This window comes from Hemicordylus capensis, chromosome 7, assembly GCF_027244095.1.
Source record: "Hemicordylus capensis ecotype Gifberg chromosome 7, rHemCap1.1.pri, whole genome shotgun sequence".
Lineage (NCBI taxonomy): Eukaryota > Metazoa > Chordata > Lepidosauria > Squamata > Cordylidae > Hemicordylus > Hemicordylus capensis.
In genome coordinates, this window is record NC_069663.1 from 31924813 (window position 1) to 31946262 (window position 21450).

General features: G+C 51.6%; 1 protein-coding gene across 30 annotated transcripts in view; it reads right to left on the minus strand.

Annotated features, from left to right (window-relative positions):
• The window catches only part of MACF1 (microtubule actin crosslinking factor 1), a 362956-nt gene that overhangs the window by 25153 nt on the left and 316353 nt on the right, over window positions 1-21450 (minus strand). For all 30 annotated transcript variants that reach the window (XM_053267998.1, XM_053268004.1, XM_053268005.1 and 27 more), the window contains 21 exons: window positions 20747-20831; window positions 19820-20061; window positions 18966-19172; window positions 17445-17564; window positions 16568-16675; window positions 15624-15842; window positions 14989-15192; window positions 12887-13118; window positions 12467-12693; window positions 10589-10711; window positions 10016-10117; window positions 8806-8907; window positions 8524-8697; window positions 8267-8422; window positions 7281-7478; window positions 6507-6635; window positions 5403-5576; window positions 2354-2509; window positions 1111-1317; window positions 780-899; window positions 350-519 (listed from right to left, as the gene is read on the minus strand). In XM_053267998.1, the coding sequence (XP_053123973.1) occupies window positions 350-519; window positions 780-899; window positions 1111-1317; window positions 2354-2509; window positions 5403-5576; window positions 6507-6635; window positions 7281-7478; window positions 8267-8422; window positions 8524-8697; window positions 8806-8907; window positions 10016-10117; window positions 10589-10711; window positions 12467-12693; window positions 12887-13118; window positions 14989-15192; window positions 15624-15842; window positions 16568-16675; window positions 17445-17564; window positions 18966-19172; window positions 19820-20061; window positions 20747-20831 (3455 nt within the window). The remainder of the gene's footprint in view (window positions 1-349; window positions 520-779; window positions 900-1110; window positions 1318-2353; window positions 2510-5402; window positions 5577-6506; window positions 6636-7280; window positions 7479-8266; window positions 8423-8523; window positions 8698-8805; window positions 8908-10015; window positions 10118-10588; window positions 10712-12466; window positions 12694-12886; window positions 13119-14988; window positions 15193-15623; window positions 15843-16567; window positions 16676-17444; window positions 17565-18965; window positions 19173-19819; window positions 20062-20746; window positions 20832-21450) is intronic.

The following is a 21450-nucleotide window of genomic DNA, read 5'->3' on the forward strand; positions in this document are numbered from 1 at the left end:
ACTCAAACTCTCCCAAACCCTAGGCAGAGACGGGGCTTGGTCTGGCTTCAATATCCCTCTTTAGAAGCCACCAATACCTCAGTTTCTGTTGCAAAATGTGGCCCATCGCATTTATATAACGCCCTATGTAAAATCTCTGGGTGGTTTACAAATGAAAGCATAACTTAAATCACATAAAACAAAGATAACCATCAATACAACTTTTAACACATGATAAACTAAAAGCCTGATAAAATAGGCTAGTTTTCAAGAGTCACTTAGAAACAGGCAGAGATGGAGAAGTTCCGATTTCATTTGGGAGCAGGTTCCAGAGCCCTGGGGCAAAGGATGATGCCTTGGGGGCACTCACCTTTCCACAGATTTGCCACAGACAGTGTCCCATTTGTCACGGACTTCCCCAAGGAGATGGTCCAGGCTCTGGGTGTCCTCTGGGAACTGGGCTTTCTCTTTCAGGGCTCTTCCCGTCCGGATGGTGGTGTCGTAAACAGGCTGTTTGCCACCCAGGGTTTTTTGAAACTCCTAATGGATTTTTGCCAGCAAAACAAAACAAACAGAATCTATTGTAAGCTGAAGATGGAACAAGCAACTACAAGTGCTTACACAAGCGACACACAGCTTTTGTCAAATATAAATTTTTCATGTTCCCACCAGTGATTTCACAAGCACCTACGTCCCAGCAACTAGGTCCCAAGGGGGCTACTTCAAGCTGGCCACTGGTGGCCCACCCCTCCTCTAAATGGTCGCAAAGGAGCCTTATGACATGGTTGCTGAACTCCAACCTTGTGCTTGGAGAGCTGCAGTTTGATCTTGTCAGGATCATTTGAAATTTCCAGCTCGGAGTCTAGGTGATTTTCTGCATCTTCCAACCAGTCAATCAGCTTCTTCCAAGCTTCATGGAACTACAAAGATTTAAAAGGAAACAACCAAAAACATACTTAGAATCTAAGACATTGTTTTCCAAAATCCACCCTCTTCATCAAGAGGTGTGCACAAAACTAGTTTGCCCAGTTCGGTTTGAGTCCAAACCAGACTTGAACCGGACATGTTCGTTTTTGTGACCCCGAACGAAGGATCATCTACTGTCCCAGGGTGGGGGGAGAAGCATCTCACCTGTTTGGCCCGTTTCCGGGCATCATCCAGAGCCCGTCCCCTTTCAACTGAGCGCTGGACGACCTTCTCCCAGCGGGATTGTACGCTGACCAGGAGGTTCTTGATCAGGACCACATCCTGCTTCTGACTAAGGAATTTCAGCTGGTTCCCTGTCTGATCCAGACCAATTATCTGGTCCCGGTGTGCATTCACTTCGTTAGCAAATACCTGGAGAGGAACAGAGAGCATGAAACCCATCTTTGGGGCCTCTTGGATTCTTAGGCACCACACAACGCAGGGAGGTGCCACTTCTCTAGAGTAAGATTTTGATCCGAGGTACCGCGGAGCCGAACTCTGCCGTCTCTATCAAAAGGTCGCTGCGGTCAGGCGGCTAGCTGGAGAGCCGGAAGGCCGGGCATGAAACCCCACCTCAGGCACTGAGTGACTCCTGGGCAAATCACTCACTTGCTCAGCCTCCAGTTCCCGAACTCTCAGAAAGGGAGCAATAATAGGATTTTAAAAGCATCTGCAGATTAGGAGTCTCAGCTTTTAATGGAGAGTTTTAAAGTTTTTTGAGTTTCTATCTATTTTTAAATTGTTTTAATTAAGACAGATTAATTTTTTTATTGTGTTATAAATTGTAAACCACCCGGAGATTTGTATATGGGGCAGTATAGAAGTGTGCCAAAACAAAGAAGATAAAAAATATTTGGAAGTGATTCTGTTCCAAATCTAAGGCAGGCCATTGTTTGCAAGTGTACGGTGGTGTGTGAGGGGAGATGCTTCTGCTCCGGGTGGACAATCAAGAGAGACAGAACACATCCTAGAGCTGCCACGACAGCCCTGACTTTCCCTTCAGAAAATGAGAGAATTAGAGCCTCACAAGGGAAGAGCCACCACAGTGTGTAGCCATGGTTAACGTTTCAGATAGAGCTGTCTTCCTCTGGTTTCGCAAGGCCCCATTCAGAAACCTCCCCTACACACACACACACACCCCTCACTCGTTGGCAAGGGTCCCTGGGGGCACCAGGAGTGGCTCATCCTGATGAGTCTGGTGGGGGGGGGCTCCAAAGGAGGCGCAGCTGCCTCTCCTTTCTGGAGCTTTGTTGGCACCTCTCTCCCCCACCCTCCCTGCCCTAGTGTTAATGAGAGTCATGCTGCTTGCAGGCGGGCTATTCATCAGGTAGAGCTGTGCGGTTAACCGCACAGCTCTACCTGACGAATGGCCCGCCTGCAGGCAGCCACTCTTGCTGGGAGCTCTTACCTTGTGATCTTCTATCTGGGAGAGCACAGTGTGGAGGATGAGGCTGGGGGGCGGGGCAAGGTTCAAGCTCTGCTCGGCCAGGGTCAGCCAGTTGATGAAATCCTGCAAGGAATTCTGGAACTCGGTTGCCAAGCCCAGGGCCTCTTCCAGCTTGGACTGCATTTTCAGCACAGGGGAGAAGGCAGAAAGAAAAGGAAAGGGAAAGGGGGAAAGGAGCGTTAGCCAGAGCTCACAGCCTCTGGCTTCTCAGACAAAGACTGGCATTGTGTAAAGGAGACCACCTCAGTTCAGCCGGCGAACATGACTTGCTTATCAATCCTGCTCCCTCGCCATGGTTGAGTTAAACTTCCACACACACCCCCCACTGGAAGGATTGCTGTGCGGCCAGCAGAGCTTCCTGAGAAAGGGATTCTTAGAGAGCTGAATCAAAAAGCTGGAGAAAGCAACTTCTCTCCCCCATTAACCCCGGAGGAGCTAAAATGGTCACACACACTGGCAGCAAACACATACCGTATTTTATGGACTATAAGACTCACTTTTTTCCTCGAAAAATATCCGCCAAATTTCAGGAGCGTCTTATATGTTTTAACAGTTTAATATGTTAAAACTCTGAAAAACTGGATTAAAATTAAGGTGCGTCTTATAGTCCGTAGCGTCTTATAGTCCGTAAAATACGGTACATCACGCAGGCCAAGATGCTCGGCAGCAACCTACCAAACCGACACTTGGCAACAACCCTGCTTTGCCGCTGATGTGCAGAATGGCCCAGCGGCCACAATCAAACTCACACGTTCCGACCCAGCCCGGCTGCCTCTTTCTCCCCTGCTTTACTCCTCCCGAGGCCAAGGAAGAAGCGACTCTGCTTCCAAGTGCGGGAGGCTGTGCGGCACGCAGACGACAGAAGGCGCCCGCCCAGAACCAACAGGGCCAGTGCCTGGAAGCCACGTCCTTAGCAACACAGGAAGCTGCCTTGGACTGAGTCAGATCGTGCAATGTGCACCGAGATCAATACTCAAGGTAACTGCGAAACAAAAACGAAACAGATCCCAACCACACACATCCCACATTTAATGTACTGTACCAACTGTGTTCGGCACAACTGATGCTGTACGACGGCTGTCACTCTCATAAGGGACTAGTAATGCCAAGTTCACATAGGCTGTCAAGTCCAAACAATTATTACCAAGTCCACAAGAAGTCTGCCAACTGTACACAGCATCATTTTGACCTGTTATGTTATAGCCACTTCATGGCACAGCAGGGAAATGACTTGACTAGCAAGCCAGAAGGTGCTGGTTTGAATCCCCGCTGGTCTGCTCCCCAGACTATGGGAAACACCTCTATCAGGCAGCAGCAATATAGGAAGGTGCTGAAAGGCATCATCATCTCATACTGCGTGGGAGGAGGCCATGGTCAACCCCTCCTGGATTCTACCAAGAAAACCACATGGCTCTGTGGTCGCCAGGAGTCGACACCGACTCAACGGCACAACCTTTTCTTTCCTTTTATGTCATGTGCAGTTTCTAGTTTGTAAGCAATTGTTGGCAGTATCGTAGCCAATGAGGTTAATCCGAGGCGCGATTATTGCTAATTAAAACTGTATTTTTATGACAACATATGTAGTAGGATGTACATCATAAAGGGGTTCTGCACTGAGGCATTTGTATAAAATGTCATGTGAAAGAACTATATTAGTAAATTATGTTCTACAGATACCTTTTAGGCTATACCTTTCCCCACAGTTTGTCTGGAAGCTTTGACATCAGACTCCTACTTAATCACAGGAGGTGGGGGCTTTAGGGAAGTCCTCCTGTGGGGCAATGGGCAAGCTTCAACTTTCAGAAGGATTTATCTCTCCGTAATGTCCACTTAACCAAGAGTAATATTCAACACAGAGGTCACCGTGTCAACTGTTGTGGACCTGGTGATAACTGTATGGTTTCGGCAGCCTATGTGAACTTGGCTTTTCTAGTCCCTTATACAACCACCTAGTGGTGCAGTGGGGAAATGATTTGATTAGCAAGCCAGAGGTTGCCGGTTCGAATCCCCGTGATATAGGAAGATGCTGAAAGGCATCATCTCATACTGTGTGGGAGATGGTAATGGTCAACCCCTGCTGTATTCTACCAAGGAAAACCACAGGGCTCTGTGGGCATCGGGAGTCAACTTCAAATCAACAGCACACTTTACCTTTATAAGAGTTGCAGCTGTTGCATAGAGTCAGTTGTGCCTAGTACAATGGTACATTAAACATGGTATGTGTGTATAGTTGGGATCTGTTTGTTTTGTTTTGCAGTATATTGAGTCAGACCCTTGGTCTGTCTAGCTTAGTACTGTCTACACCAGGAATTCTCAACGTTGGGTCCCCAGATGTTTTTGGGCTTCAACTCCCATAATCCCCAGCCAAAGGCCAGTGGGGCTGGGGATTATGGGAGGTGAAGTCCAATAACATCTGGCGACCCAACATTGAGAATCCCTGCTCTACACTGACTGGCCACGGCTCTCCAAGGGTTCAGGCAGCAGTTCCTTCTATCAGCTGGAGATGCCGAGGATTGAACCTGGGACCTTCTGCATGCTGGTGCTCTTCCACTGAGCAACATCCCCCAACGGGAAGATCTTACAGCACTCACATGTAGTCTCCCATCCAAATGCAAACCAAGGCAAACCCAGTTTAGCAAAGGGGACAATCCATGCGCCCCCATTTCTATATCACCACTGGCTCCGCTGAGTCCTGGTTTCAATTAAGGACTTCAGATGGATTATATCTTAAATTCTGCTCTCAACCAACCTGGACTCGAATGTCTTCCTTCTCCCCACTCTTGGTTTTAAACACACCCACACTTTTAGGCGCCCCCCCCCCCCCAAGTTCCAGCAACTCCTCTGCAAATGGAGCTCGACGTGTGCCGAGGCCCCTCCGATCTCATCTGTGAGCCAGGGAATGCAATGGGCTTGTCGTGGAGGAGAGTGGGAAATCCCTCAATGCACTGATTTGTGCCCTGCAAATGCAAACCCGCTCGTAATCCCAGTCCCGTGCAGCCTCGACCCCTACCTTTCTCTCTTCCAGCTTGGTGCTGACGAGGCTCCACTTCTGCTCCAGGAGGGCCACGCTTTGCTCCGTCTTGGATCCAGACCCAGAGTCGTCGCGGCTCAGTAGCATGAGCCGCCCCTTCGCCAAGAGCTGACTGTAGACCTCCTCGTTGGCTTTCAGCTGGGCATAGAGTTCCTGCAACCAAGAGGCATTTTTATACCAAGACCATTCTGCGCAAGGTTCTTCCTGCCCGGATGTACACAGGCACAGAGGGAAAGCAAGCACAGCACACGCACACCTTTTGCCACATGCATTTGCAGTGGGAACTTGTGGCCAGTTACCGCTGCCCAGGATGCATGCACGCATTAAAACTGATGCATGGGCAAACTGGAACTGTGTACCTGTTGCTTCCCACAAGACCCATGGGTGTAATCCTTTCTGTATAAAGTGGCCCAGAAATGCAGATGCGTCTCAACCAATCACATTGTGAAATGCTGAGTAGAATGCAGGGAAAAGAGCCCCCTCTCTCTGTCAAGCAGTGTTCCTTCTAACAGGGATTCCCAGATGTTGTTGACTACAACTCCCAGAATCCCCAAGCAAAAGCCATTATAGCTGAGGATTCTGGGAGTTGCCGTCAACAACATCTGGGAATCCCTGTTAGAGGGAACAGTGCCGTCAAGTTCTCTCTGTTTTTACCTTTTATTTATTTAAGATATTTTTGCCCTTCCCTTCTGGCACACTACTACTGCTTGGGGAGGCTCACAACATTAATAGAATAGATACAATATGAAGGAAGAAAATTAATAAAGTTAAACAATTTCAAAAGACCAAGCTAGAACCACATTTAAAATTACAAATGTTAGAGGTTTCAAATTAAAAAACTTATTAGTAAAAAGCTAGAAATTATGAACTAAAAAACTAAAACACCTACCAGATCCAAGCATAAATATGCTTACATCTGGTAAAACATTAAAAGGCCTTTCTAAAAAGATGTGTCTAATTATTTTTTAAAAAACACGGATACATTCTACCTTTCTGGTCCTGTCTGTGACAGGTCTATGTAGGCGTTTCATGCCAGCAGCTAGCCCAGTTATTCCAGAGACCAATCCTGCCATCTCGACTTACCATGTGGGCGTTCAGCTGCTCCCGGGCAGTTTCTGGCAGCCCGCCTGTCGGCTTGGAGGCCGAGAGCTGGCTCTCCATCCTCGTCAGCCAGAGGAGGAAGTCCTCAATCTCACCATGGAAACCCTGAGCCTGCAAAGGAAGGCAGAATGCATCATGGACCAAGGGCTTCAGGCAGAATTTATCACCCCACCTTTCCTGAGAGGTGAGGGCCAGACTTTTAGAACCAAAAGGAGAAGATTTTTGAAGTAGCAGCACAAACACAGCATAAACCCTGCAAGTCACAACATTAAAAAGAGCCAGGATAATGTGGTGGTTTGAGTGCTGGACTAAGGCCAGGGAGACTCGAGTTCAAATCCCTGTTCAGCTATGGAACTCACTGGATGATTCCAGGCCAGTCACTCATCTCTCAGCCTAACCTACCTCACAGGGTTGCTGTGCGGGTAAACATAGCCAGAGCTACCGCTCTGAGTTCCTTGGAGGAAGAGCGGGATATAAGTGTGAAAATAAATGAGCAAATAAATAAATGAGCCCTGCTGAGCCCTGGCCACCAAAACCCTGGCCACTCTGGCTCCGATGACAAGTCCTCAATGAGAGGCACTTCTGTGACAAGAGCTGCAGCAACTGGGAGAGCTCCACTGCGCACCCCAAGGGGGCAGGAGCTCCCGGTCAACGACATTCATGGCTCCGAAGGGATGCGGGCAGCTCCCATGAGCCCAAGGCTGCCCGCAAGGCCACTGGGGCCGGCTCTCTCTGGCAGGTGTCACAGCCGCCTACCTGCTGAAGAGTCATCTGCAGCTGCTGCTCCCGCACCTCCGTCTTCTGCAGCACGGACTCCCAGCACGAATTCATGCTCTCCAGCCGGTTCCGGAGGCTGCTGGCGTCATCCCCGGCGCTGGACTCAAGGAGCTCGTTCCCAGCCTTGTTCACCGTCTCCACCGTGGCTTGGTGGGCCAACACGTCGTTTTTCAGCACCTGGGAAGGGATTGCGGGGAGAAGGAAACATGAGATGCTCCAAGGCGCCAGGCATCTCCAGAGCCCTTTTAAAGGGAGGGGCAGGATAGGGCAACCCCCACCCAGCTGGAGTCTCATTCCGAGCGTGCCAGGAAAGGACCTGCCTTTCAAGGGGTCCATCTTGGCCGCCTGGTTCTAGCACTCAAGCTCAGCATCCACGGCAGGAGAAAGCACCCATTTGGGGTTCAATTTCGGGCAGAGCCCTAAAAAGCTGAAGTCCTACGTATCTGAAATGAACCGCCTCCTCAGACATGGACCGACTCTTGGGGGGCGGCACTTTATTCCGTGTACCAGGAGTGGCTCATCCCAAGGTCCCGGAGGAGCGGCAGAGGAGGCACAGCTGCCTCTCCCTTCCCAAACTTCCTTTGCTCCTCTCTCTCCTGCCACACACTGCCTGCAGCCTGGCCATTCTCCAGGCAGAGCCGTGTGGTTAGCCGCACAGCTGTACCTGACAAATGGCCAGCCTGCAGACAGCGTGGATGGGAGAGAGGAGCGAATGGAGCTCCAGGAAGGAGAGCCAGCTGTGTGTCCTTGGCCCCTGTCCCCGCTCGTTAGGACGAGCCACTCCCGCTGTGTACTGATGCCAGCTGAACTCCCAACGGTCATTCATGCAATTCAGGGCCTTCTTGATGGTTGCCCAGATTAGGGAGCCCCCTTCCTGCTCTCTATCCCTCCCTCGTGGCTTTTCCTAAGCCCTCTTCTTTGGACTGCAAAGGAACCCGGGTGCTGTTGCAGCAGGCTGCACTTACATGGTGCTTTGCTAGTTCCACCTCAATGACCTTGGGGTCCCCATTGATGGGCTTCTGGGCATCCAGCAGCTCTTCCGTGTGGGTCAGCCACGCCATCAGCTCAGCCAGGGCATGTTGAAACTGGCCGAGGGCCAAGAGAGCACCTTCCAGCTTGTGCTGTTGGGGAGAAGAGGGCCCTTGTGAAACTCTCCAGGGCCAGGCTGAAACACGAAGGCCACCCCGCCACGCCCCCGACAGGCCCTGAGAGTTCGCCCTACCTGCCTCTGGGCGATCTTGTCACCAAGGTTCTCCCACAGGTGCTTCAGCTCCATCAGCGGCTCCCGGATGATGTCTCTGTCTGTCTCGTCTGTCGCCTTCTTGAGCATCAGCCCTCCTTGGTGGTTCAGTTTCTCCATTTCAATCTGCTGCTGGTAAACTTCCAATTTAAACTCCTGTCCGAAGGGGAGAAACCGGGAAGCGTCAAGGTCTGGGCCTCAGCCGTGCCGTTGCTCCCAGGCCTGGCGAAAGGGTGCTGGCTCCGCACCCAGCCCCTCACCCACCTTCATCTCGTTCAGCTGCTCCTTGACGGTGTTGAGGTCCGTGCCCACTGGGGGCATGTTGCAGAGCTTGATCACTGTGTTGTCCAACCAGTCAAACATGGCCTGCAAAGAAGGAAGGAAGGCAACCCGCCCATGAAGGAAGAGCAGCCACCAGGGCAGATCGAGCAGTCATTTCTCTCTGGAAGTTGGGCTGAACAGCTGCTTGGAATGGCCCCATTTTGCCCCTGCTAGCAGAGCAATGAAGCACCTTTTCAAGTGGCGATTGTCTCTCGTTGAGCAGGGGGAGAGCAACGGACCCCATCCAGCCCCAGCCCTGCATCCCTCCAGTAGCTGCTGCTGGACTCTCCTTTTCCTTTTAGACTCTGAGCCCTTTGGGAACAGGGGCAGCGTTCCCTCTAACAGGGATTCCCAGATGTTGACGACTAAAACTCCCAGAACCCCCAAGCAAAAGCCATTGCAGCTGGGGATTCTGGAAGTTGTAGTCAAGGACATCTGGGAATCTCTGTTAGAGGAAACACTGGAGAGGGAACCATCTTATTACTTTTTCTACATAAGCTAGTTTGAGAACCTTCTTATTCTTTTTAAAAAAAAAAAAAGCAGTATATACATATTTGGAATGCTGGCCAATGGCCGTAATAAAACTGATGATGATATTTGGAATAACAATAATACTATTAATTTAGCTATCATGCCTCATAGCCAGCTTCCAAGAACAAGTGGAACATGGGAAGCTGCCTTATATTGAGTCAGACCCTCCTTTGAGCTCAGGATGGTCTAGCCAGACCGGCAATGGCTCCTCCGAGGTTGCAGGCAGGAGTCTCTCTCAGCCTCTATCTTGGAGATGCTGCCAGGGAGGGAACCTGGGACCTTCCGCATGCAAAACAGATGCTCTGCCACTGAGCTATGGACCCACCCCGAGGGGAAGATCTTCCAGCGCGCACATGCAGTCTCCCATCCAAATGCAAACCAAGGCAGACCCTGCTCAGCAAAGGGGACCAGTCAGGTTTGCTACAAGACCAGCTCTCCTCCCCACAGGCTGACCTTCTTGGTGATGCTTGTACAGCACCTGGCACCATGACGGAGGCTTTTCAGAATGAACTGGGAGCCGTTGCAGGCTGGTGGCCTGCTGCAGAGACCAAGGCTGCCCTTGGCTTTGCCTCTGTGCTCCCAGCTATACTCAAGGCCTAATCCTGCCAGCCCTTGCCATTACCTGCAGGGTGTCCTGATACTGCACAGCTGATTGCATGGCCTCTTCGAGCCTCTCCAGTCGCTCCTTCCAAGTTTTGTTCAGGTTCTCCCAGGCACTGTTCATCTGCAAAAGCAAAGAGGAATCTGCGGCTGGGAGACAGGTGAGGGGCATCCTGGGCTGGCACCTGCAAGCCCCACTCCATCCTGAGGCTCACTGGATGAGGGCAGCAACTTACCCTCCTGGATGAGGCTTCAGGGAAGCCCTTCTGCAGGGCATGGGCAACTTGGCAAGCAGGGATGAGAGTCCACAACAATACGCCCCTCAGGCTTGCTTCTTTCTTTTTGAGGGAGGAGTGGGGTGCCAGGTGCTACCTGAGCTCTGCCCACTCTGATCTCCTGCCTGCACTGCAGATTGGGCGCCTCACCTGCTGAGCCCGGCTGGTGCAGTCCACACAGACGGAGGAGTCCACACAGACCTGCAGGAGGCCCCCAACTGGCCTCCCAGTCTAGCATGAAAGCATCTGCTTGAGAGCGGCAGAGAAGGTCCACCGCAGACACATGCCTCTAGTGGAAAAGGAGCCATTTCTGCACCCACCTCATCGATGCTTTTCTTCACTTCTGGTTTTTCTGTCTCGCCGCATGCAAAAATCAGATCTGCCCCAAGGATCCGGATGAATTCCAGTTCTTCGTGTAAACTGTCCGTTTCCTCCTTGATCGTCTACAGAGAAAGTTACAGCCCTGAGCGAGGGGCTTCTTTGCAGCAAAATTCCCTCCAGGAGGGCAGCTGAGCTACCAGAACTGGTGACCAACATAAGCAACCAATTTCTTTAATCTCTTTCAAATCAGTTCCTTAAGGAAGAGTTGAGGAGCTCAGGCAGTAACATACCTGTCCTGACTGAATAATGGCAACAATGACAAGAACAACAACAATATACGCAAGAAGAGAACACTGAAGTAGGGGTGTGCAATTCGGGTTTTCGGTGATTCGGTTCAGGACCTGAACCGAATCACCCCCGTTCTGTTCTGTGCCCGAATCTGGGCTACTCGAATCACCCCTGATTCAGTTCGGATTCAGATTAAATCCGAATCCGAATTGATTCGGGTAAGAAAAACGGGTCCGAGGGGCAAAATAGTGGAGTGGGGTGGTAGTGCCCAATGGTTGGAGGCTACCACCCAAATTTCAGGGGAATTGGGCAAAGGGCTGATTTTTGGGTAATTTTTGAAGTTTTAGTGTCTTTGGGGCAGTTCGGGGGCATAGCGTGGGATCTGGGCAAAAAGAGTGGGGTGGTAGTGCCTAATGGGTGGAGGCTACCACCCCAATTTCAGAGTGATTGGGCAGAGGGCTGATTTTTGGGGAATTGTTGAAGTTTACGCGTCTTTAAGGTTTTTCCCCATAGAGAAGCATTGAGGTGTCAGCAAATGTATAGCTTCACGCGGGGGGCAAAGGGGTGGCCTAGAGCATTGTGGGGTTGGTGGTAGTGCCAGGTAGGGTCAAGGAAGCTACCTGAATTTTTTCAAAGGATTTGGGCAGAGGGCTGATTTTTGGGGAATTGTTAAAGTTTACGAGTCTTTAAGGTTTTTCCTCATAGGGTATACATGGAGCTTTCAGCAGCCCCATAACTGCACTTGGGGGGTGCTGGGGTGGCCCAGAGCGAGTGGTGGTGTAGTGCACATAGGATGCCAACCACCCCCATGGGTTTCTAACCCATGGGGTACAGGGTTCTGTTGTTTCAGAGGTATTCTGAGTGTGGATTCTATGATAGCAAATGAGAGTGGATTCATAGTGTTTCATTGAAAATCTCATTAGCTATCATTTTAAAGAATGCCTGAAGTTGACTGAAGGGTGAAATTTTGTTCAGCCCTTTCCTTCGAGTGAATGCTCTTTGCTTTGTTACCCGTTATGGGGATGTCAGCTTTCTGTAGTCCAGGGGTAGGCAACCTTGACTCTTCAGCTGTTGTTGAACTACAACTCCCATCAACCTCAGCGACAATTTATTGTGTCTGGGGAAGATAGGTTGTAGTTCAACAACAACTGGAGGGCTAAGGTTGCCTCCCGCTGCTATAGTCTATGCTGGATTGCACAAGGTATCCTCAGCTTAAGAAGCCAAATGAGATCCACCACCACCTTCAACGTCTCTTGAAGGAATCCAGTGGATCATTATTTTAGTACAAATCCCTGTTCCAAGTAGATGATGCCCTGTACAGCGGGTTCCCGAACATGGGGTCCCCAGGTGGTGTTGGACTACAACTCCCATCATCCCCAGCCACAATGACCTTTGGCTGTACTCCAACAACATTTGGGGACCCCACATTTGAGAACCCTTGTCATATACGAATATATTTATATATGTCTATACCATCTTTTGTTAGATTGCACAACTTGTGGCAGAGCATTCAGTAGGTTAATGGCATGGTGAGGAAGCAACTGACTCCTTCTGCCAACAGCAGAAATGCTTCCCTTTGGCCTCCTCACCTCTGCGGCTTCGACCTGCTGCTTGATGATGGATGGGTCGATCCCAGGGCTCTCCAGATCATGCACAATGTCCTGCGTGTCGCGGATGGTGGTCAGCAGGGCAGCCATGTCGTACCAGAATTTCTCTGCCAGTTCCAAGACGTCAAGGAATTTGATTTCACGCTCCTCAGCCCGGGCTTTGATGTTTTCCCAGAAAAACACCATCTGATCCAATTTATCCTGGATTTCTGGAGTGCAGGACGAGAATATCTCAACCCAAAGGAGGAGGATCCCTCTCAAGCAGAAAAAGGACCCTCCAAAGCAGAAAATACTTCTGATACCATGAAACACAGATTATGGGAAGCTGTTTGATCCAAAAGATGTGCCAAAGGAGTGAACATGTGGCCACTCCAGGGGGGCAGGGGCCCTGAACGCGCTTACCTTTGGCTGCCAGGTCACGGTCTGCTCCTTGTGACCGTCCAATCAGCTCCTCCCCGCGGCGCTTCAGAGCTTCGAAAGATGGCTGCAGCTTCTCCAGCTCCATCGTGGCGTTTTTGTTATCACTGATGCATTCCCGGATCTTTTCTACTTCTGCTGGGATCAGTGGAGGCACACGCAGGCGGGTGGAGAGATTCTTCAAGGTCTCCAGCATCGGCTCAATCTTATCATGGAACTAAAGAGGAGGTAGAAAGGTGCTGGTGAGGGGACAGCTGAGATACTGCCTTACACAGCCACTAGGATACGCCACAGGGGCTCTGTGAGCCCGCAAACATTTTAAAACGACCACTGCTTTAGCTGCTCCCTTTTAATCAACACAGACTTCACAACCTATGCCCTAAGAGCCTCGTTCGCATCACTTCACTCTGGAGGGCTTACCCTGGTTCTTCGGAAGTATTGTTTTGGATAAACTAACTTATGCCATCACGCCTCTAATCCAGAGGTTCTCAGATGTTGAGACTACCACTGCCATCCTCCCCAGTCACAATGGCCAAAGGCTACTGCAGCTAGGGATCATGGGAGTTGTAGTCCAACGATACCTGGGCACCCAAGTTTGAGCGTCTTTGCTCTGATAACTCCAGAGGCGGTTGAAGGTTTTGGTCAACCATAAATACATGAAGCCTACTTCAGACGTCATCTAGTGAACATGATTTCTTGAATGGTTGGTGGCGGCGGCGGGGGGGGGGGGGCGATTGTGGATTACTTGTTCACTTTGATTACTTGTTCACTTTCACTGCCCACACACTTTGGAGCTTCCACCAGAGGGAAACAGGTTCAGCTGGCACTCTCTGCCTGAACACACATCCATAGGGATGCTAGGATTAGGATCATTTGACTTTAGACTTAATTACATAACCGCTCAAGGATCCAAATCTGCTCATCGGAGCAGAACACCATCCACTTTATTCTAATGAAGCCTGATGAGAAATGTATGCGTGGGGGGTTCTTACCTCTCCAATCTGCGTGGTGGGGTGCAGTCAACGCAACAATGAAATGTGAAGAGCACGCAGGGAAGATGGAAAACGGGCACCGACACACACAACAGAGAACACAATTCCACAATGGGAAGGGTGATGAGACACAAGGAGATAGGGAGTGGTGGAGGAAAAACTCAGAGTTAATATGAGCAGAAACCAGGAGGGGGAAAATGACTAAACAATATTAAAATGCTTTTAAAATATATATTAAACAGATGTGACACAGAACAGAACTTGGACTAGTGAAACAGTATTAACAGCGGACCATTTTACCCACTAAATACCAAATCGCATGCAAGACATGTGCCCTGGAGGGTTGGGACGAGGCAACCACATATTGGGGTGCAACTCTTTGCTTAAATTCAAAACTGTGTTTTTAAAAAAGAAAACAGTCACACGTAAAAGACACAAATGGGAGATACAAACACACCTCGAGTAAGATTTGTAAACCCCATTGCGACGGATAATGACAATACTTCACCCAACTTTAAACTGAGTTGCCCCTTTTTGCTTGCATGGACCCCTCTTGCTTGCTCCCGCAAGGAGGGAACGTGGTTCTCCTTCCTGAAGCGAAAGAGCTGGCTGCCATCCCTGAGAAGAGCAGAACGGACTCCCGCCAGGGCCCAAAGGTCAGTCCAGATCGTGCCATCGAGCCTGAGTGGCAGCAGTTCCACTGTGGCAGAAAACCCTGCCCTCGTGAGGCAAACCCCCACTCTTCAGCCAGAAGAGTTGCCCAAGGGCCCTAAAACCAATGGGGGCAGAGTCCAGTAGTCCACCCCATCTCCAGCCCCCACTTCCTGGACCTCTGGTCTTACTGGCGAGGGAGTTGGGAGATGCTCCCCCCACACTGTGAAGCTGTGCTATCCCTTCTCTCCCTAGACTGCAGCTGCTGGGACTTGGGGGGGGTTCCGAAGTCTCCCAGAGAGATGTAGAAGGAGCTAAAGTGAACGCAAGTCCCCTCCTCCCCCAAAGCTAGGGCAGACCCCAGCTGGATCCTGCCACCATTATGGTCTCTCAGGAGCGGGAGACGCCTCCCGCTCCCAAAAGCCAGAGCCAGGGGTCACAAACCTGCGTGGACTGCGAGACGGCCTCATCCAGCGCCAGAGCCCGCTGGCGGACCTCCTCCTTGATGCGGGAATAGGTGGCCTCTGCCGCAGAGTACTTCTCCTGCACCATCTCTCCTTCTTCTGGGTTGAGCTCCTTCAGCTGCGGCCCAATTTTCAGCAGCTTGTCAATATGGGGCTTGTGCTCAGCAATGGATTCTCGCAGTTGCTGCAGAGGGAAGACTCGCCATCAGCGGTGCGCCACGGTTCACCCTTCCAGCCCTCCGCACAGCCCACAGACGTTCTTGAAGCAAGAGTTTCTGCCAAGCCCTCGTTTGGGGGAGGGGCTGTGTGGCTACCCAGAGACAGAGGCCCTTTCACTTCCACTCCATCACCAGAACACACCGGGATGCAGGCAGCTGCCTTCTGTGCCTGACCGTTGCTCCATCTTGCACTGACTGGCAGGAGATCTGCTGGGTTTCAGACAGGGAGAGCTTTCCCAGCCCGACCTGGAGATGCTGCCAGGGGGTGCACCGGGGCCCTTCTGCATGCAAACCGGGGCCCTGCCACTGAGTTATGCTCCCTGCCCTCCAGTACTGGGGGCCCCCAACTGTAACCCACACTGATTCTCTCCCAGAAAGGCCCCACACCTGCACTGACCCTCATGTCTTCCTGCTGCTGCTTGAGGTGCTCGTGGTCGATGGCCAGCGGGGGCAGCTGCCGGAGGAGCACCTGGGTCTCTTCGAGCCAAGGGCTGAGCTCTTCGTACGTCTCCCAGAACTGGTTGACCAAGACCTGGGCCCGCTCCAAGCGGGCATAGCGCTCCGAGTTGAGGTGGCTAATCTCATCGTACTGCTTCAGAAGAGCCTCGGTCTTCTCCTGCAGGAAGAGGGCAGAGTTCAGAGCAGGCACCGGGAGAGCAGGCAGGGCGTCCCTAAATACTGGCTTCCACCACCCGTTTGAAGAGCTCCTTCTTTCTTTTGTGAGCTTATTTCCATGTGTGTGTCTCCCCACATACACCAGGCTTCCTAAATAAACCTTGTATTTCCGTCTCCTGCTTTTTACCTTGAGCCATCCAAAAAGGCCCTACCAGCCAGTGAATCTTGCTTGGTCCTACGCTGTTTGAATACAATGTTATTTACAGAAAGGTGAATCTGGAGTGGAGTTGGACTGGAGTGCTGCTTGTACCAAATAATAAAGGGGTGCCTACCTTTGACCTCCGCTAGTTGTAATCTGCTTTGTGCTAGTTTTCTGTTTGAGCAGAAGTTTACGCCAGACTAGCAGCAACTATTCTGATGTCAGGATGCATGTCAAACCTGGTCAGACCTCAAAGCCAGGGGTTCCCAAACTTGGCCCCTCAGATGTTGCTGGACTACAACTCCCATCAACCCCAGCAAAGATGGCCATGGGGGGTGATTAAAGTTGTAGTTCAACAACATAGGGGAGGGGAGCAAGTTTGGGAACCGCTGGCTTCAGTTATGAAGTCAAGCCAGAGACAAGACTGAATGGGTGCCAACTGCAGTGGGCTGGTGCTAGTACTGTGTTGTTCTCTGGACCACTCCAGACCTGAGCTCTCTTGCATTCCCCCAGAGACACGCATTTACCTGCAGCATGGCTTTCTGTTCATCTCCACAAGTTCCAAAGATCTCACTGCGCTGGCTCAACAGCTCATCCACCGAATCTTTGTGCCGGATAATGTCAATCGAGAAAGCCTGGAAAGTTGGGTGTGGGACAAAGGAAAAACAGAATTTTAAAAGGAGAAGGAGGAGGAAAGTGCAAGGTGGTCTGCATCTGCACTGCAATACAAGAGCGTAGCAATCTTATCTGCACCATGATGGGCATGTGTCAGAAGTCACTGGTTCCAGCCTGCCCAGATCTAACCATTCATTCATTCATTCACTGGATCACCGCCCAGAGACGAAAGTTTGGGGCGGTGTACAAATTTGATTAATAATAATAAATAATAATAATACCGTCTCCACTCCCATCTCTAGGCAGTTTTGTTCTGTGCTGATTCTACCCCTGCTCAAGTAAACTAGAGCAATGAGCCTTCCCAGTGACATGTCCTCTTCAAGTAGGATTAGGCTCCCTCACTCACCATGCCTCACATTTGAGAAAGGGCACATCCTCTCTGGAATTCTTACATCCATCTCAAGCCCCTTCTCCAGCTGCACCCTACCGCCAACTTCCTTCCCAACTGCACTGAGATCAAAACTGGTTCCCATCAAGACCCATTTAGGCTCCCCTAAGTCTGATCAGTTCTAGCGAATATTTCTACTTTTGTCTCTTCTGGCCTGGAAGCATCCATCCCGTGTGCTGACTTCCCACAGCTGGGGCAAGATGTATCACCCTCATCAGGACCACCATCTAGGCCTCCTCTCACCACAATTAAAAGGTCCACTTGGCTGGATGAGGAGTTTTGCTCTCTGCCCTCCAAGCCTTCAACCCCAGAGAAGTGGTGCCCTTTCACCCTTCACAAACCTTCTGGACTTGTAGCTGGGCAGTGGTTTGGTCCTGCTCCAGGCGAATCGGACCGAGCGCCATCAGCTTCCGCTTCGTCTCTGCGACCCAGGCAAGCTCTGCATCGGCTGCTTGCTCATACTAGTGCCAGGGAGTGGGGGAGAACACCACAACACAACACGGAGTTAGCAAAACATAACTGGGTGAAAGTAGCCTTTCCTCTGGCATGCAGGGCTCCGTACAGAACTATCTAGCGCAATGCCAAGAGAGTTGCGAGGAAGGTCAGCAGAGAGTGGGGCAGGGGAGGCAGCCTGCTTATTTTTCTTTCAGCCAAGTTCCAAGTCTCTCTTGACTGCATAAACATGTCCAAACGCTGCCTCAAGCCCTCCAAATTTTAACCCCACAACAACTGCCAATCCACTAAACACTTTCTCTCCTTTAATGCTGCAGGCGTGAAAAATATTTTGAATTCCTAGGCTCTGGCAGCCAGAGTTTTAGGACTGTAACTCCTGTGCACAGATGGAAAGATGCAAGATTCTGCGGTAGAGACTTGGATGATCAGATACTTCAGACACTGGAAATGGGGAAAAACAAAAACACCCCACCAGGCATACACACAGAAGAGCCACCCCTCTCCCCTCGCTGACTGGCTCCCAGCTGCACTTCAAAAGCTTCTCATCCAACCATTTCCCCTGCTTGTCTGGGGTTTCCAGTCTCATTTGGAAAGAGCTGGTTGCACTGCCCTCATAAAAGAAGCCCTGCTGGATCCGGTGGGAGGGGCCACGTAGCCCCAAACCCTGTGTCCTACACTGGCCAGTCAGGTGCCCTTTGTGAGGCTGGCTGTAGGAGGAAAAAAGCCTCCCCTGGTTTGTCCTGCATCAGCTGGTATTCAGTGGCATGCTGCTTCTGAGCATGGAGGCCCCAGATTTTTAGTCATTTTTATTCTAGACCAGGGATTCCCAACCAGAAGTGGATGAATTAGAACTCCATCGTTCCCAACTACAATTTATTGTAGCTGGGGATCTGTATTTAACATATTTGTATGCTGCCCAAAACTAATGTCTCTGGGCGGCTTACAAGAAAGACAGTACAAATTAAAACAGAATTAAAACAAGTTACTATTTAACACAAAGTTAAAACTGTTAAAGATGATTTTAAAAACTGTAAGTCTAATTAAAAGCCTGGGTGAACAAATGTGTCTTAACTGCCTTTTAAAAAGTTGTCAGAGATGGGGAGGCTCTTATTTCAACAGGGAGCGCATTCCAAAGTCTCAGCCTGGGACACCAGAGAGAGAGATTAGGATCCAGAAGCACCCACAGACTGCATCCCTGTTCCTTCCGGGGAAGTGTGACCCCATCCAGAACTGGCAGATCAAAATGATGATGGGGAAAAGCCCCGCAAGGAAGCAGCCACCCTTGTAGGGAAGGTACCCCAACCCTGAGTGTGGGAGCAGCATTGGGTTCTTCACCGCACTGTGTCCTTCCCACACAAGGTTCCTATCTGAAAAACGAGAGCTCAGAAAGGAAGCCAACAAGCCCCTACCTGCTGCGACCTCTGGATGGCGGCATCGATTTCTTCCACCCTTTGCTTGATGGTGTCGCTGATCAGCTTGTAGCGCTCGTTAGTGTCCGAAACGAGCTTGTCCAGCCCTTCCCGGGCGCGCCAGGGCACCAGTTCCAGAAGGGCCCGGCTGACTTCGTTCACCGTGTCCAGAATCAGCCTGCGTTCCATCACCTCCGTCTTTAGCTCCTGAGGGAACAGCCCAACCCTCAGGGGCTCAGCCTCCGGGCATCAGCAAGTCATCAAGACCGGCCTGGCCGCTTGCCCTGAACAGCCAGGACTCCCTCTGCCGGGTGTGCAAGGCGAAGAGCACCTCTGGGGGCTTCACCAGTGGCGAGAGGAAGAGGTAAACTGCCCTCCCTCTTGAGGAGCTGAGAAGGCCTTGTTGCCAGGAGGAGGGGAGCACGAGGCTTCCCAGGGGGCACTTGGGACCCAAGCGCGGCCACTCAGCCACATCAGGCTGAGCATCTTTACGACTGCAGAAAACGGGCCAGAGACCCAGTGCTTCAAAACGCAGCACCTGCAGGCAGAAGTGACTCGTCCTAGCAGAGGGGGCGGCGGGGGGGGGGGGCAGGCCAAGGAGGCACAGCTTGCTCTGCTTCCTGGAGCTGTTTGTGCCTCTCTCTCCCGCCCCGAGCACCATGTGGCCTGCAGGCAGCGCACTGGGTGGGAGAGAGAGAAGAGCCCCTGGAGCTCCAGGAAGCAGAGGCAGCTGTGCTTCCTTGGCCTGCCCCCCCCCCCAACTTGTTAGGACAAGCCACTCCTGCCTGCAGCCCCTTTGCTCTCCAGCACAGCCATCTAGCTTGCGACTGTTCAGTGCCAGGATGGTTCCCTACCTTCTGCCTCTGCTGGAATTGAGGGATTTCTTCCCCGACAGGCGAGTGTCCTCCACTGGATGTCAGCTCCTCTTCCACCTGGCCCATCCAGCCAGCGAGCTCCTCGTGTGTCGACTGGAACTTGGTGGCCAGCTGCCGTGCCTGCTCCAGGGTGCGGAGGGCCTTCGAGCTGGCAGCAGTGATGTCTGAGTAGCGGGTCTTGATGCCGTCCAGTTTCTCCTGAATAAGCAGCACCTCCTCCCCTGTGGAAAGCCACCCAAACGTCAGAGCGAACCAGGCCCCCAAGTCAGCCTTAAGGGGCTTTAAGCAGCTCAATGTTTATATTTAGAGACTGCCCTTCGTCCTAAGACCCCCAAGGCAGTTAGCAACAAGAAAAGGACAATTCAGTAGAAACATACAAACAGAACCAATACAGCTAACAGTTTAAAAAGGGCAAAGGACTGCTCAGTCAAAAGGGCAGTCTACCCTTTCCTCCTAAAGGCTGGCAGAGAGGGAGCCAGGCAGGTCTCAGCTGAGAGTGAGTTGCACAGCCGGGGAGCAAAACAGCCTGGCTTTGATACTTTGGGTCCGACTCCCCTCCCCTCTCCTATTTGTCTTAAAAATAGATGGGGGTGAGATTCGGGGACTGGATCAGCAAATCTGGGCTTGAATGGGGAGGGGGGAGCCCAGCGGTAGAGCCCTGATCCAATCCTGTCAGCATCTCCAGGTAGGGCTGGGAAAGTCCCTTGTTTGAAACCCTGGAGAGCCGCTCCAGTCAAGGCAGCCCATACTGAGCTAGATGGACCAAGGGTCTGATTCGGTAGGTGGCAGCTTCCTATGTCCAGATGACGGCCTCGGTCACCGCACCCAGGGGGCAGGGCTCTTCCATGCTGAACCGTCTTGGTTAGAGACGGGGCCAGAGTCGCGTACACGTCTTCCCGGTCTCACCTGTGGTTTGCTTCAGAAGGGCCTGGCCGTTCTTGATCGCCTGGTCCACATTTTTCTTGCGGTTCACGATCTCATCATTCAAGGCCTAAATGCAAAGAACCGTCAGAGGTGAGCGAAGCAGGCAAGGTTCTTCTCGCTCTGCAGGGGTCTACAGCCAGATTCCCGCCAGGGCCTGCATTACATCATCACCTGACTGTGTAAATATGGCACCCAGATTTGGGTGGCTCCCTGTTATGCTGGAGGGTCTGTGTGCTCTTGGGAAGGGGCCCAGAGATAGGCTGAGGCTCAAGGCAGGGTAGGCAATACACCCAGCGGGTATCTGTACCATAGAGAGAGCACTTCATGGGGAGTCCCAGAAAAGCAATTGTTCCTCAGGCCAATAATGAAGAGGAGGGGTGTGCACAGAACCAGGCAGGGGTGGCTCGAGGGGGGCGGGTAGGACTTTAAGGGCGGGGGAGGGTACACTTACCCCTCCCCTGGAGTTGTATAAAATCCCTCAGGGTGGCAGCGAACCTCCCTGCTGCCCCTTCTTCTTCTTCAGCCAGAAGTACCAGGCACATGTGAGCGCATTTCAGACGGGCTGGTGCATGATCATGACATGTGCGTGTCCCCCCCCCCCCCCCACCCGTACTTCCGGCCACTTCCAGCCAAAGAAGAAAGGGCGGCAGGGAGGTATGCTGCCACCCCGAGGGATTTTACACAAC